Raw genomic sequence first — 16,729 nt, forward strand, 5'->3', positions numbered from 1 at the left:
ATACCTATGACCCTTTACATTGTTTGTAAATTTCTTGAAGAATGGACCAAAAGAAACGACCCAAAATTACTTGGAAAAAACTTCTGGTTCCATTGACTTACATTGAAAGTGAAGTAGGTTTTTTGCTTCTCCTGTAAAGTTACCATTTTGGAGATACGAGGTTTTCTTCCGACAACAGCGTTATGTAAGTGTTATGTAGCCTTATGAACAGCACCCTGCAGTAAAGTGTTACCAAACTTTCATCTCTGAGAGAATCAAGCTGCTTCAGATCTGAAAACATCCACAGGTGTTTCTGTCCATCCTTCCACTGTGAGAAGATGACTCAGCGCTGTGGGTCTGAAAGGATGTGTAGCTGTTCAAGAAGAACCTCACTGAGAAAAGAAAATACATAAAAAAGGAAAATCAAACAAAGAAGCCCCTGGTGTTCTCAGAACAATGAACTGACCACCCCAGGGTCCAGACCTCAACATCATTAAATGCGTTTGTGATTATTTGGATTGTGTGAAGCAGAAAATACAACCAACTTCTAAGACTGAACTTTGGAGAAGAAATATCCCTGCAGGAAACCTCTCTTGAGAACAATGGGCCTCATTCACCAATATCTTTCTGAGATTTTCCTTAAATTTGTTCTTGAAAAAGGGTCTAAGTTCACAGGTGCTCCCTGTTCTTACCTAAGAACAAATCCCAAATAAGAAAACACATAACCTCTTATGCTTGTGGGTATATATCAGTTTTTCCATCTGAATTTACATGCCCAATCGTAAGGCAAATTATTCAGTAACTGCATAAAATAAATGCAATGTGAAAGCTCCCCTCAAATTAACAGAGCATGTGTTTTATGATCATACCAATATTGCTATATGCTTACAATTTACTGCCGAAAGCCAAAAATCTGAAGAGACGCCGTCTGTTTATAGTTTATAGCCCAGATTTGTGGAAAAATGGGTCGACTTTCAGTAGAACAACAAAATTGTGAGTTCAGCTTCTTTTATTATAAGGGTTTAAAATGACATCACCCATCTATTTGACTGGAGAGAAGACAGTTACAGCCTCATACAACCCCCACCTTTAGAATGTAGCTTATGAAATATGAAAGTTATGAAGTAAAGACTATGATGAAGCGTGTTTTGGAAACACCGGTGGTCCCACTAAGTTAAAAAGGTTAAGAAGAGATTTCTTCTTAAGAACGGTTGGGAATGAGGCACAATGATAGCTATTATAAGAGGCAAAGGGTTCTGTATTAATTTCTGTTAAATATGTTTTCAGCTTGTTTCCCCGACTCTTAAAAATGAATAACTTGTACATAACGGCTGTTTCGACTGAAAATTAAATAAATGGAATGTGGCCTGTAACTCTGACGCAGTACTGTATTTGTTTTAAAAATTAAGGTTTCTTAATGGTTCCTGACTTTGATGTATGGTTCTAGGAAAGACCTTTAACTGGTGTACAGTCTTCACATTATATGGAGGCTCTTCGCACTTTCAGAAGGCTCTTCATGCTTGCATTTACAAAAATGGTTCTTTAAAGAACCGTCCATTGTTCTTTAGTGAACCAAGCTTTTCTTTGATAGTGTCCACTCTCAGAAATAAGGGCATGAAACTGTCACTGGGGTGGTTCCCTCAATGGTACATCTCAGTACCTTTAGTCAGGGAACATAACTGAACCATAATCCACTGAAATGATATGTTCTAAGCTGTACTGACTCCACACACCCCGTCTCGTCTCCAGGCTTTTATTTTACTGTTCTGTTTTAAAACATTCGGTTATGAAAAGGTACAAATACAAACTTTTCAGCTGGAAAAACTTATTTAAGGTTCACAATCAGACCTTAAAACCACTGTTGGAGCTTTGAGGGAACATTTACACTGTTTGTACCTTGATGAACGAAAAATGTACCTGAACAGAACCTTTATTTCTAAGTGTGCTGCTCCAAGGAACCCCTTTTGTCTGCTTTATTTTTAAGACAGCATACATGCATCGATCAGGCATAACATAATGACCACCTCCTTGTTTCTACACTCATTGTCCATTTTATCAGCTCCACTTACTATACAGGTGCACTTTGTAGTTCTACAGTTACAGACTGTAGTCCATCTGTTTCTCTGATACTTTGTTAGCCCCCTTTTACCCTGTTCTTCAGTGGTCAGGACTCCCATGGACCCTCACAGAGCAGGTACTATTTGGGTGGTGGATCATTCTCAGCACTGCAGTAACACTGACATGGTGGCAGTGTGTTAGTGTGTGTTGCGCTGGTACGAGTAGATCAGACACAGCAGTGCTGCTGGAGTTTTTAAACACCTCAGTGTGTCCACTCACTGTCCACTCGATTAGACACTTCTACCTTGTCAGTCCACCTTGTAGATGTAAAGTCAGAGACGATAGCTCATCTGCTGCTGCACAGTTTGTGTTGGTCATCCTCTAGTCCTTCATCAGTGGTCACAGGACGCTGCCCACAGGACACTGCTGGCTGGATATTTTTGGTTGGTGGACTATTCTCAGTCCAGCAGTGATACAGAGGTGTTTAAAAACTCCAGCAGCACTGCTGAGTCTGATCCACTCAGACCAGCGCAACACACACTAACACACCACCACCACATCAATGTTACTGCAGTGCTGAGACTGACCCACCAACTGCTCTGTGAGGGTCCATGAGGGTCCTGACCACTGAAGAACAGGGTAAAAGGGGGCTAACAAAGTATCAGAGAAACAGATGGACTACAGTCTGTAACTGTAGAACTACAAAGTGCACCTATATAGTAAGTGGAGCTGATAAAATGGACAATGAGCGTAGAAACAAGGAGGTGGTCAGAATGGTATGACTGATCGGGGGTCTATGGATACAAAACAGTTGAAAGGTCGTAGAATTATGCACCAAAGCAGACTAAGAACATCTACACTCATGTCTTACTTTCATAACACAACACCAATGACGTTAAAATACAGCTTGATTTAATAAAAGGTTTACACCTTTTAGAAACAAGGCTTTTAGAACTAATAAATACAGTAAAACAATGCTGTAAAAATCACATTTCTCCTCAACAAACAGAATGTAAGGGATGGTGATGCATAGTCCGGCACATGTAACAGTGTTCAACAGTGTTTTTCAATCACATATGAAAAAAATAAATTTCAGCTATAGTGTATGACTGAAGTATATAAGCACTGTGGGTGTATGTACCTTCAGAACAAGCAAGGCTGGGTTCCTCGTACTATGCAGTCATTCAGTACAAATCCAGAGCCTCATGAGAACATCAAAACCAAACTGAGTCCATGTCTTTATGTACTTAAAAATCTCTTTACTAACTGACCACTACGATACCATATATTCTAACTAACCAACATAGACCATATTCATATTTCCAACAGCTGCCAAATGATGCAATACGACTCCACAGCTGCGTTCCAGAGCCTAGGCTGCAGCTGAGGTAGTGCGGTTCCTTGGTAGGACTGTCCTATGAAGACTCCTCCTTAGTAGCCTATTGGTCAAACTAATGGATCAGTCCTAACGAGGATGCGTGGTGACGCCACCAGAGCGGCGCCAAACTCGGGAGGGAACTGGTGAGAGAAAATGGAGCCGCTGCATCGAGTTTGTTGCTTTTTTGTTGAGATGTTCTTATGTAGTACGATAAACTACATACATACAAATACTTCTAAATAAAATGATATATGGACGATATACGATATATGGACAGATGCTTTAATTAATCAGTCGTTTTACATTTTATAGGGTAACGAAGACGAATTCAAGGACGGGAACAACTTACATTTTAAAACAAACTCTGCTTCAACGGCTTCGTTTTCGTGGTGTTTTTTGTTCTCCTTCGCGTTGTTTGTGCACAGAGAGCTGTGGGTAACCGAAGGCCTGGAACGATACATCTACGTCCTTGAAATCACTCAGAACGTAGGCTGCATTTCTAGGTTGTATATGAAGGGTCCTTCACTTTGGAACAGGCTGCTATGATGCTGACTGCAGTCTAGGCTTTGGAACGCAACTCATATCTTCCTGTTGCAGCAATTCAATCAAAAAGACACATTTTCAGGTGTGGAAATTCACAATGAGATTACCTGGAAAACATAAAAAATTAAGACACAAAAATTCTGTTTAAGATGGAAAAAAACATTAACAAAGAACACGACTTCATCTGCTTCTAACCTTCCAAATGAGCAATGACATGGATGCAAGTCTACAGGTTTCCACTGCTCTTCAATTCCTGATACTTTTTTCTAGAGTTCTGCCTTTCTTCTGCGAAATGCTCTGTATGCATGAAGCACAACAGCTTCCTCTCATCACTGTGAGCTTCTGCAATAACCTCAAATGCTGGAACATCTAACGATCTCAGATCTTCGCGCCTCAACCTCATCTGAACTGCAGATTAGGCTAGTGCATGCCATTTCTCTCAGTCTCAACCAGCCAGCCTCTCCATGTGCCTCTGGTCTGTAGGTCGCCCGCCGCCGGCCGTCTCTACGTCCTGCGGCGCTTGGCTCCCCCGGGGCTGGACGGGTTGCCAGAGCCGAGCGTCTTGTCCGTGGCGCGGTTCCTTTTCCTCTTCTCGCCCGTGGCCTCCTTCGATCCTCCACCCGACTCACCCGAGGCCCCCCTCTCCCTGTCGCGCTCTCTCTCTTTCTCTCGCCCGCTGCCCGAGCGCTCCGTCTTTACTGAAGAATTGCTGCCTGACGAAACAAAAAACAGAAAGAAACAGAGGGAAGGATAAAGAGAGGGGTTAGTAGAAGTAGATGAAGTGCATTTCACTTTCAAAGGCTACTCCACCTGATCAGTTCGTACTGCAGGAGTGCAGTACGTGTGGATTAAGTATTATTCTAGTGGAGTATCCTTTTAAGTCTCAGCCCATTTTCCTCACAGCTAAATGTCCAACATTCCATAAAGGGCTTCATATACAGTCATTATTTAAGGAAAGAACCACCAATCTTTCAAAAGTAGTTCATTCTTTCCTCTCTTTATGCTTTACTTGCTAAGTTTCAAGATGAATCTGGATAATAAACACAGTAAATGGGGCCAAGATGCAGGTCAAATATTGGCCTGATAAACTCGATGTAAACATAATGAAAGATCTTTACTAAAGCAATGCTCTGATATACATACCGATCTGGCATAACATTCTGACCACCGCCTTGTTTCTATGCTCACTGTCCATTTTATCAGCTCCACTTACTATACAGGTGCACTTTGTAGTTCTACAGTTACAGACTGTAGTCCATCTGTTTCTCTGCATACTTTGTTAGCCCCCTTTTACCCTGTTCTTCAGTGGTCAGGACCCCCATGGACCCTCACAGAGCAGGTACTATTTGGTTGGTGGGTCATTCTCAGCACTGCAGTAACACTGACGTGGTGGTGGTGTGTTAGTGTGTGTTGCGCTGGTCTGAGTGGATCAGACACAGCAGTGCTGCTGGAGTTTTTAAACACCTCAGTGTCACTGCTGGACTGAGAATAGTCCACCAACCAAAAATATCCAGCCAACAGCGTCCTGTGACCACTGATGAAGGACTAGAGGATGACCAACACAAACTGTGCAGCAGCAGATGAGCTATCGTCTCTGACTTTACATCTACAAGGTGGACTGACAAGGTAGGAGTGTCTAATAGAGTGGACAGTGAGTGGACACAATGTTTAAAAACCACTGCACCACTCAAATAGTACCTGCTCTGTGAGGGTCCATGGGGGTCCTGACCACTGAAGAGCAGGGTAAAAGGGGGCTAACAAAGTATGCAGAGAAACAGATGGACTACAGTCTGTAACTGTAGAACTACAAAGTAAGTGGAGCTGATAAAATGGACAATGAGCACAGAAACAAGGAGGTGGTCATAATGTTATGCCTGATCAGGGTACATACAGATTAAGAAAACTATTATAAAGGGTAATTCAGTCATATAAAATTTTAAATACAATTGTTTGTCATGTTTTTAAAATTATAATAGCGTCACAAAATAGGGGGGTGTTGATAGTATGCAACTCCTTAAGAAATGTTAGTCTGTAAATACGGATTTCCCCAAATGTCATGTAGCACAACAGACAACAAAGGACTTTCATTCTGACTTGTTTTTAAGAAAGACTGGGCAGGGTATTTCATCATAATGAAGACCCCAAGAAACCTTTGCAGTGCAATCCCAATAGCCTTGCACAAATATACAAGTTAATTAGGCTGGTTCAGTTTACAGGTAGTCAGGTAGGACAACCCCAGGAAAACCATGAAAATGTGTACTTATTTACATATGTATAAACTTGAGTTCAAGGACATAAATTTATATGGGTGTTCAAGCACAGGTTTTCAGTAATGTGTGGTTGCGCCACCAGTCTTGGTGGTAAATCTGATGGTCCTGTTTACAAATGAAATGATACTATTTTAAAGCCTATGCAATACATTTTAAAGCACTAAATGCACCTCATATTCTTTTTAATAGCAATGTTTTAAATAATGATTTTGAACAGCATTATTTGCCATTGGCCCAGGAAGAAAATGTGATGGTCATATATTTCACATTTCGGACAAACGTATCAGCAAATGTCCAGACATTCAATTAATTCAACTGTGCATTTCCTATAAAATGTCTGTGCCAGACATTTTAAACCAAAAGGTCAACACATTTTCAGGCTAAAATAGTTTCTGAGATGTGGCTCTGACCAAACAAGCAAGCATCAGCTTCATTAGAATGATAGTCTATTAGCCAAAACACAAGCAGAATCGTGGAGAAATATTCTCCCACTGCAATACATACAGTCCAAGTTATGCTCCCAGTCTTTTCTATCGAGTAGTCTGATTCTTGTTAAAAACACATTTGACTTCAAAACTGGTGGAATTTGCCTTAAACGAATGACTCACGAATGAAAAAACGAATGACTCGCGAATGAACGAATGAAATATCAAATTTACACAGCTGTCTCCTTTTGCCAAACATAGATGAGGTATACAAATCCCCCAACTTTGGGATAATCTTCCAGTCAGTGTTCGGGACTCAGACACAGCCTCAGTCTTTAAGTCTAGGCTAAAACCTACTTGTTTAGTGGAGCCTTTGGTTAATTAGTTTTCCCCTGTTAGATAAAAGGTGCAGATCTGGGTGTTCATGGACAGAGCCTTGTTATATTCCTGCCAGACCTACACTTCAAAACATACAGACCAGCTAAACAGAGAGAGAAAAACGCTGACATTTGCTACCAAAGTCCGTCTATGCCAACTTTACTCTGTTTGACTGAATAGAATTGCTAGTTATGAATGTTAATACGGTGATTTATGAAACTTTAGTAACATTAGGCTGTAGATAAGACCATACTATCCTACCATGCACATGCAAGCCAGACAAAATGCACGCCTGGCTTTTAGCTTCAGTGCAGTGTTAGCAGAGAGGTAGCTCAGATTCACTGTGATCAGTGCTCCGTGCACTGCATGTTATTTTGAATGAAACTTTATTTGAAATTGGCCATAGACCAAGCGTTTGTTACAGTGCGAGTACAAGAACAAGATTTCTAAAATCACACTCTAAGGCCCAATCCCATTTCACCCCTCGCCCCACCACTGAGCCCTTAGCCCTTTGTTTTCCGCGTTCATGTCTAGGGTTAGAGTGTCCCAATTTAGGGGGGTAAGCCGACGTGTTAGGACTGCATGGCCCTCCAAACGGAGGTTTTTCAGAGACTCCAAACAGAGTGATACGAGAAAAAAAGAAAAACTAGCAAGACGGCTGAACAAGAGACCAAAGAAACCCACAAATGTGAGAATTTTCTCTGTTTAAAAATTACGATAACCACAGTATTATCTTAGCTTAATGTTGTTTCCATGTATTACAGTCGTTTTCTTCGTAGCAAGCATTAAAAAATCGCTAATAGTATGCTAATTTCTCAGTAGCCAGCTTGCTAACTTTCCCGTTCCACCTTAAATAGTCCAGCAGTTCTGACACCTGAAGCGCCAGAATGTAACTGCTGCTACATTTAAGGTGGAACGGGAAAATTCGAACAAGAACCTGGTGAATATCTGACTTCAGCTTCATATCACTGAAGAATTAGGGGTGGGTGATAATAAATAATTGCCCCCTCTTTGAAGGCATATGATTCCCTAAATGTAACTAAAGCCCAGCAGTGAGGAGCTGAACTTTACCCTCCTCTGCTGTCACTGCAGACTGGCAGGGTCACCTACAGAGCAGCGCTGGTAGCTGTTAATGAAGTGATGCTCTTTTCATTTGGGGGTCTCATTTTGTAGAGGAAGATTTCAACCACTACCGCTTGTAACTCAGTTCCAAGGGGTTAGGGTGACACTCGGAAACAAGGGGTAGGGTTAAACAGAAGAAATGGGACTGGGCCTAAGTCTGGCCTCAGAGGACATTCAGCTCAACCAGCCAAACAAAACACTTCAGACATAAAACTCCACAAGCGAGCTCCTTGGATTAGCCTCCGATGTGACTCCTGCTGTCACTGAGCTACAGAGACTGCACAGGGTGTTGAGCCTAAGAATAGATTGGGGTTCAAAACTATGAAACATACTTTATTTATAGCTGTACAGAAGCGCTTTTCTGATGCGCAGCAAAACTCTTCACTACTGCAGCACTGCTTGATAAAAGGTCACTAGTGTAGCATAACTAGCTAATTCACATCATTTAAAATCAGCTGAATTTAATGATTTAGCTGTTAAAATACGCTGCCCTCATTTACATTAACAACTGCTTAATTCTAAGCAAGTTACTCAGTAGCCACGTTGACAGGCAGCCTAATAATTCGTTAATAATTCGACTAATCGCTCAATCGGAGTAGAATACGTCTGATTGAGGCCATTTGGAATACACTTTCTATCTGATTGAATGGGGTGGGTAATAATCAGTTAAACAGAGGAATAATATCCGTGTAAACGCCTGTATCTGATTACATTCCCAATCGGAAAGTTTAAGTACGTTTTGCATGGCGGAGCAGAAACTGGTCTGCAGAGGAGACGAAGTTCATGCTCTGATCTTTAAAAGACGGCGGTGGGACGGACGTCCAGCTTATGTGTCTCAGAACACGACGTCTTCCTCTCGGCCTTCTTTAATAAGGACATGTGAAGGACGTTTTCCTGAGTCTGACATCATTTTAAAGCAATTAAAAACACAAGCACTGCTCACTGCTGCTCATCTCACTCTGACTGGACTCACTCGGACAAGACAGTTGGTTGTCATGGTAATGTCTACACTAAGTGGTTCCCTATGCATGCATGCCATTTTGGATCAGATTACTTGTAGTGAGCATGTAAACTGAGACTTTCATCAGATTGTTGAGTAGAGTGAAAATAAACACCTCAGTCTTAATGTGTAATCGGAATGTATTCAATCAGATTGGCAAAAATCTTTGCATGTAAACACAGCCAGAATGATATCGGACTCAGTATCAGCGAATATTAAAACAATATGTATAACAATGTGTGAAACAAAAGCTAACACTGTTTGTTTTGTCACCCATCTCAGCCACATTACCCTATCAGAGCAAATGCTGTGTTTGCATGTTTTGCATTACTTTTCACGGTTACCGTAGTCTCTCCCGTTGACCCATTGACTGTAACTATCTCTGTAATCAGACATAATCAGCCATCTCTCACAGATTCAAAGCCCAACTTCTGTCAGAAAAGCAAAGCTTAAAAACACACACTGCCCACTGCTGTGGGGTTGTTTACGTTGCCGTGGCTATGCCAATCACTGCGGTCTGAAACACCCACACAGTTCTGATGGTACAAATATTTTTCAGTACCTTTCATCTTCACTTAAATTATGGTTTAGCATACAATTCTTTCAAATCTAACTTTGGTTAATCGTCAAATTCACTTATCCTTACCATCACTGAGATATTTCGATTACAATCTTCAATTGCAATCGAGTCGACAGCCGCTTTAAGGCCTGAAACATACTTTACGCAAGGACGCAAATGCAAATGACAGCGCTTGGCCAATGCACTGCAAACACTCGGCCATCGATATGAAAGTATAACTCCACCAACTCACCACCCCTCATTTAACATGAGGAAGTGCTGCCTTCCCTTCGCAAAGCCTTTGGCCACAATATTGTGAACTTTCCTGGTATCAGTGCCACTTAATGTTGTAATTGTATGACTTTTTTTCTCCAAATAATACGACTTATTGCTCGAAATATCACACCTTTTTTCTCGGTCGCTTTTTTCTCGGTTGCTTTTTTCTCGGTCGCTCGGTCCTTCTGTACAAACTCAACGCGCATTCTTACGTTGCTGCGGAGGTTAAAACACTCAGTACTGAAGGGGGCAATAGAGGACAAATCAGAGAGGGATCTACTGTTATTCCAACAGCCTCAACAGCTAAACATGTAGTAGACAGTAGAGGAGAGTGAGCTGCTTTACCTCTTCTCTTGGACTGGAAATGCGATAATTAACCAAATTATTCAGTAACTGCATGAAATAAATGTATGTTTTTATTTTGTTTATTTTTTTGTAAAAGCTCCTCTCAAATTAACTGAAAATGTGTTTTATGATCATACCCATATGGCTATATGCTTACAATTTACTGCTGAAAGCCAAAAATCTTAGACGCTGTTTGTATTTTTTTATAAAAATAGTTTTTACAGAGCAGATCACTGAAGAGACGCCATCTGTTTATAGTTTATAGCCCAGATTTGTGGAAAAATGGGTCGACTTTCAGTAGACAAAAAAATTGAGTTCAGCTACTTTTATTATAAGGGTTTGAAATTACATCACCCATCTATTTGACTGGAAAGAAAACAGTTACAGCTCTCAAACGACCCCCACCTTTAGAATGTAGCTTATGAAATATGAAAGTTATGAAGAATATGACGAAGTGCGTTTTGGAACCACCGGTGGTCTCAAGGAGTTTTATGCCGTCTTTGCGTGAGACTCAACTGCTTGTCTGCTATGGCAGTTAAGAAAGCACGCTGGAGGTACAAGACAGCTTGGTCAGGCTTGGCTGGCGTTATGGCGCCCCCTGCTGTAACGCTCAGAATGCAGCTCGCGCTTGCGTCGCGTTATGAAATATATACACATTTTTTAATGCAACTACCGTCTGCGTAGTTCGAAGCGTCCTTGCGTGAAGTATGCTTTGGGCCTAAGACTCGTATTCAGCAGCCCCATACATCCAACTTCTTCACAAGGCATGCCTCTATCCACACACAGCAACACAAAAGGAAAAGAGAAAGAGAAAAATGAAAGAGAGAGAGAGAGAGAGAGAGAGAAAGACGCACATGCTCAGAGGTCTCTGAAGGCTGCCTACAGAGGCCTCTGGTTCTGAGCTGGTCTGTACTGAGCTCAAGCTGGAGTTTTGGAACAGAGTGAAACGTTTTCTTCTGTCCATACCTTGCAAACTCCTGGCCAGCCATACTGGGACCCAGACCTTTGAAAATGAGACACAAATCACCAGGGTGAGCTGCACCGAGCTACGAGCCAAATGGGAGAACGATCCGGAAAAGAAAAAGAAGAAAAATGCAATGACGCAGATGTAAAAAGACGTCTTGCGTCAGAAAGAGAGAAAGAGAATGAAAGAGAGGGCAAAGCAAAAAGGCAGAGGACAGCAACGTGGAAGAAAATGAGGGGGAAAAAAAAAAAAAAAGAGAGAGAGAACCTTCTTCATGTGTGGCGGAAAGGTCCCTCTCTTCTTTGAACTCTTCTTTCAAGTCGTCCTCTGAGCCTACCTTCCCTGTAGAAAGAACCAAAGAAGACATTCAGTCAAGACACGGCAAATACTATATACGAAGAAACAAACCTTAAATATTTAGATAAACGCATCTCACCTTCTTTAACATCCTGTATTATGTCCTCAGGTAGCACAAAGGTCTTTTCTGAGTTGGGAAAGGGCAGTATTTCAGACTCGTGCTGTAGAAATGAAAACAGGTTAATTACTTTTTCTTACCATAAATTAAACTGTATTCTCAGTCAGGTGGTTGACTCACCAGTGCCTGCATGTCGTACATTGTCCCCAGGTGATCCCAGATGACTTTTGAAGACACCTGCCTCCCAATGTTTTGACTAAATTTATCACGAATGCAAATCATATGGAAGTGACGGTTGACCCCTGCAATAAGACAAGAAGCAGTAAGCCCCAGCATGGCTAAAGCAGGTTCGATTAACAGCTATAGTTTACTCATGCATAAGACATTTACAGTGCTATACAGACTTATGTCGTAAATGATTACTGACCAATTACTGATTTACGTTACATTTCACATTTGCAGATTCAGTTTTGTCTAAATCAGGATTGGCAAACTGGATTCCTTCCGGGCAACAAAGCTTTTCCATCTTCTAACACTTCCTAAGTGAGCTGAGATGAACTAGGATGAGCCAAATTAGCTGTATTTTACGAGGGCGTTTTAGGGCCACTGATAATAAAAATAAAAATAGTAGACTTTGAGAATAAAGTTGTAATATTTCGAGGATAAATTGGGCACACACTCCTGTCTCCTTGTGGATCATTTTGATCATCATTCTCTCTGTCTGTGAAACTTCATGCCCTCTTTGAATGGTGTGGAGATGTAGCCCCCGATAGCCGTGTAGACGACCCTGCCTGAGATTCTCCTTCAACACAGACAGACAGTTTCCTCCGAGTCCGTCTGGCTCTTTATTCTAGATAAACAGTTTCCTGCTCAGCCGTTTCAGCCGGTTCTTATACTAATAACAGGCTGGTGCTGATGTGCAGGAGAGACAGGGAGACTGAGTGTTTCTTTATGGGTGAATCGATATGAAAGTAGAACTCCACCAACTCACCGCCCCTCATTTAACACGAGGAGGTGCTGCCTTCCCTTTGCAAAGCCTTTGGCCACGATATTGCAACCTTTCCTGGTATTAATGCCACTTTAATGTCGTAATTCTGCTTTTTTTCTCCAAATAATACGACTTATTGCTCGAAATATCACAACTTTTTTCTCGAAGTCTACTATTTTTATTTTGATTCACAGTGGCCGTAAAACGCCGTCGTAGTATTTAACCACATGAACCCTACAAACCCGATATGCGCCCCGACTGAAGCCAACTTGAAAACCGTTTACCTTCTTAGTTCATGACCCCTATGGGTCACATTCATATCGAGTCATAAAAAAAGATATAATACCTCACCAGCAGGTAGGGAAAAAGAAATCAGCCAATAACATCATGCATCTCTTTCCCCATTCCCACCCTCTCTTATTTATCTGAGGCCTCTGTACTCTATACTGTCCTAAGCTCTCTGTGCAGAGAAAAGCATGGCTTATGAAGGGTTTGGTTATATGGGGTAGCTGTACTTAAGCATCATAACACCAGTACTGGAGCAGGAACACAGTGACCACGAGGCCTCCTGTGTCACTGACATTGTATTTGACTTCTGTATGAACGTAACCGAGAGGGGAGGTTAAACAAGCTATTAAATGATTTTGTAAACATATTTAAACACATTTTGAGGTAGAAGTGACTCTAAAGCACCCGCTGAGGGCTAATCAGACGAGGCTGAAGTTGGCTTTCTATTCGATTTTTCCCTGTCCACCTTAAATGGTGCAGCAGCCCCAGGTCCCAGAATGTAACTGCTGTAGATTTTAAGGTGGAACGGAGAAAATTCGAACAAGAAGCTTCACTTTAGCTTCGCCCTGATCAGCTACTCTACAACAAACTACGGAGCCCCAGAAGGGACGGAGGCAAAAAAAAAATACCGTAGCGAACATTTTGCAGTTCGTACGTTTTTTTTTTTATTCGTAATCACGTTTTTCTAATTCATTCTCTCGTTTTCTTTTAATCGTTTTCATGTTTAACTTTTAACTGAATGCATGTTGTTTATTTTTTTATTTGAGCGCAAGATCAACGTAGTAGATGCAGGTCGTGTTATTTGTCCTGTGCAGGAGTAACTAACAGCTCCCTGAGACTGTCTGACGGGTTTTGACGTGTTAAACTGATGAGATGATGGACGGAGATGCTCATCAGGATTTTCATTTAAGGGGTTATGAGGAAAATGCAGCTCCTCTTCACAGCAAACAGCCCACAGATTCATCAGTGCAGCTGCAGTTTGGTGGAGAAATGAACGAAGACGATAAACTACAACCACAATGTTCACTAAACTGCATTTTCTAATGATCATATTTAACAGAGACAGAGACGCAGCGCAAACGCTTAGCGCTGTTTCTGCTCCCACGTCAAGCTGCAGTGTTAGAGATCATCACACAATTACAGGAAGAAATGATCAGCGTCAACATTTCAACATCCTCAAATTATACACACAGAAACATTCATGTGGGATGAGGTCAAATGGTGAGAGAGTTTAATAGAAAGTGGTGGACGAAGTACACAAACCCTGTACTTGAGTTAAAGTAGAGATACCCAAGGTAAAATATTACTCCAGAAAAAGTAGAAGTTCCTCCCTTTAGACCTCCACTTGAGTAAAAGTACAAAAGTATTTGCCTTCAAATGTACTTAAGTATCCAAAGTAAAAGTACTAAAAGATTAATTATGACTCTGATGTCCTATTATCATTTTTGTAACAAGACTCACTTCATTAACTAATTTTAGGTGAAAATACTCCAGTGTCTCTCTTGGTAAACCAGTCTTTTAATAGAATGTCATTAATTAGTGACGCTGATGTCTATTAAAATTATCATAAGCACAAAACACTGAAGGCAAACAGTTTCCATCAGGTAGAACTGAGTGGCTCTGAAATCACTTTTTACAAACAAGCAAAGTTTCAGTTTAAGATTTATTTGCAACTTAGTTACAAGTTTAAGTTTAATAAAAACTTTAAACTCAGATTCACAAATGAGTTTCCTTTACTAAACTGCATCTGTAGGTCTCTGTTCATAAACATAAACTAGCCAAAACTAATTTACTATAAAATTAAATAGTGTTTGTATAAATTCAGAAAAAAGACACGTCAGTCACAACTGCATATGTGTACATATTTCTATATTGTGGTCTGTTTACACAAAGTTAGGTTAGTTCATCATTTATGTTGAATAGACTCTCCCAAAATTTTACGCTGCTGCACTGACGTTGAACCGTGTGCTGCACTGGGTCGGTATGACCAACAGGTCAAAACAAGCTCAAAACAGAGTGCGCTGTGCCCTGATTGGTGTTCTTACTTCACGCTTCTTTCGTTTTGACGTTATGTTTTTATACACACATAAACCAAAAGGAACGACAGATTTCTCATAATGTAGTGGAGTAAAAAGTGAGATATTTGACTTTGAAATGTAGTGGAGTGAAAGTAAAAAGTCGCCCAAAATGGAAATACTTCAGTACAGATACACGAAAAAACTACTTAAGTACAGAAACGAATTACATTTACTTAGTTACTGTCCACCACTGTGAGGATGTTGAAACGCTGATCATTTTGTCCTGTAATTGTGTGATGGTCTCTAACACCGCAGCTTGACCGGGGGCAGAAACACCTTGAGCTGTTTGCTGTGAAGAGGAGCTGCAGTTTATTCATAAACCCCCAAATCAAAATCAGACCTGATGAGCATTTCTGTCACAACACAAACACAAACGACGTGCATTCAGTTAAAAATAAAACATGACCACGGTTAAAAGAAAACGAGCGAACGAATTAGAAAATCGTAATCATGAATGAAAAAAAAAACGTACCCACGATGTAAAGAAAACGTGCGCACGATTTAAAGAAAATGAGGGAACGATTTAAGAAATCGTGACCACGAATAAAAGAAAACGCGCGTACGACCTGCAAAACGTTCGCTCGAATTATTTATTTATTTTTACCTCCGTTTCTTCTAACTTTACTCGTCGTTCTTTGTGCTTGGTTAGCTAAACAGCTCAATAAGTTAGCTTCTTGTGCTAACTGGCTAAGCTAAGCTAGTTAGCCGGCAAATTAACTGACTCCAGTTTCAAAGCGCTGGTTTACCAGTCTAATTAAAATGATCTCAGAACCCTGTCTAATTATATTTGCATTTTAAAATTATTTTAATTACACTTAAAAAATTCCTCACAACGCTGGCTCCCCGGCTCCGGAAAAATGTGGCCGACCACACGGCCGTCCCGTATGCGGGCTTTCGGGTTGCCGGCTAACGGACTGAAAGCTGCACTCTACGCCGGGGACTGAGGCCTAGTGTGATGAGCCCGTACGGAAAATACAGAAATGTGTCTCACCGACAGGTTTATGACCCAGCATGGCGTGAAAAAGACACACTTCCACCTCCTGACTCCACACCACCGACTCATCAGCGGCACAGCTCCCGGAATCCCCTTGCTTTTCGTCGGCTGGGACTGCTTCAGCTTCACCCATAGTTTCCAGTGGCTGCCTTACTACGACCAGCCAGGCTCCTGCAGTGGAGAGTCCTCAAAGCCCGCCTACAACAGGGCCAAAACAAATCCGGCTACACGGGCCGCACAGTGTTTCATATCGCAACGCATAGGGAGGTATATCGTAAAAACGGAGGTATAAATTACCACTTTTAGACCCAGCAAAGGTTTCCCCATTCATAAGTCTGTGAATATGACACTCTCACTGCGCTTTACACTGTAACACTGCTGCAGCTCCTAGTTATGTCTGTACTCACTGTGCCTTTAGACCTCATTCCACTCAGTGCCTGATATCATGTAAATACAACAAATCTGTCTTATATGCTATGTAAATATGCAAATAGAGATACTTTTATTTCTACTCTCTTTAACTTATGTCTATGTCTTTATTTTCTGCATAGTATATGTAAGTTTATGTGCAATTATATGTCTTGCTACTGAAACACTGCAATTTCCCTTCGGGATCAATAAAGATCTCTCTGTCTATGTATCCATGTATCTATCTATCTATGTCTGTTT

The 16,729-nt window shown here is 41.2% G+C and overlaps 1 protein-coding gene across 1 annotated transcript; it reads right to left on the reverse strand.

Moving 5' to 3' along the window:
• Positions 1-2,927: 2,927 nt before the first annotated feature.
• LOC118822800 (MRG/MORF4L binding protein) lies at positions 2,928-16,273 on the reverse strand. Its single transcript, XM_036592078.1, has 5 exons — positions 16,058-16,273; positions 11,893-12,014; positions 11,734-11,815; positions 11,565-11,639; positions 2,928-4,671 (listed from the first exon to the last, which is right to left on the reverse strand). The coding sequence occupies exons 1-5, from the start codon at positions 16,191-16,193 to the stop codon at positions 4,463-4,465; spliced, it is 624 nt and encodes a 207-aa protein (XP_036447971.1). The 5' UTR covers positions 16,194-16,273; the 3' UTR covers positions 2,928-4,462.
• Positions 16,274-16,729: the final 456 nt, after the last annotated feature.

This window comes from Colossoma macropomum, unplaced genomic scaffold (assembly GCF_904425465.1).
Source record: "Colossoma macropomum unplaced genomic scaffold, Colossoma_macropomum, whole genome shotgun sequence".
In the NCBI taxonomy this organism is placed as follows: domain Eukaryota; kingdom Metazoa; phylum Chordata; class Actinopteri; order Characiformes; family Serrasalmidae; genus Colossoma; species Colossoma macropomum.

Excerpts from the sequence above, each read along its gene's own strand:
- LOC118822800 (XM_036592078.1), bottom strand. The coding sequence starts at position 16,193 with ATGGGTGAAGCTGAAGCAGTCCCAGCCGACGAAAAGCAAGGGGATTCC. Across the intron at positions 11,816-11,892 it reads TGTACGACATGCAGGCACTG|CACGAGTCTGAAATACTGCC; the intron begins GTGAGTCAACCA and ends TCATTTCTACAG. Across the intron at positions 4,672-11,564 it reads TTCCGCCACACATGAAGAAG|GCAGCAATTCTTCAGTAAAG; the intron begins GTTCTCTCTCTC and ends TTGTTTCGTCAG.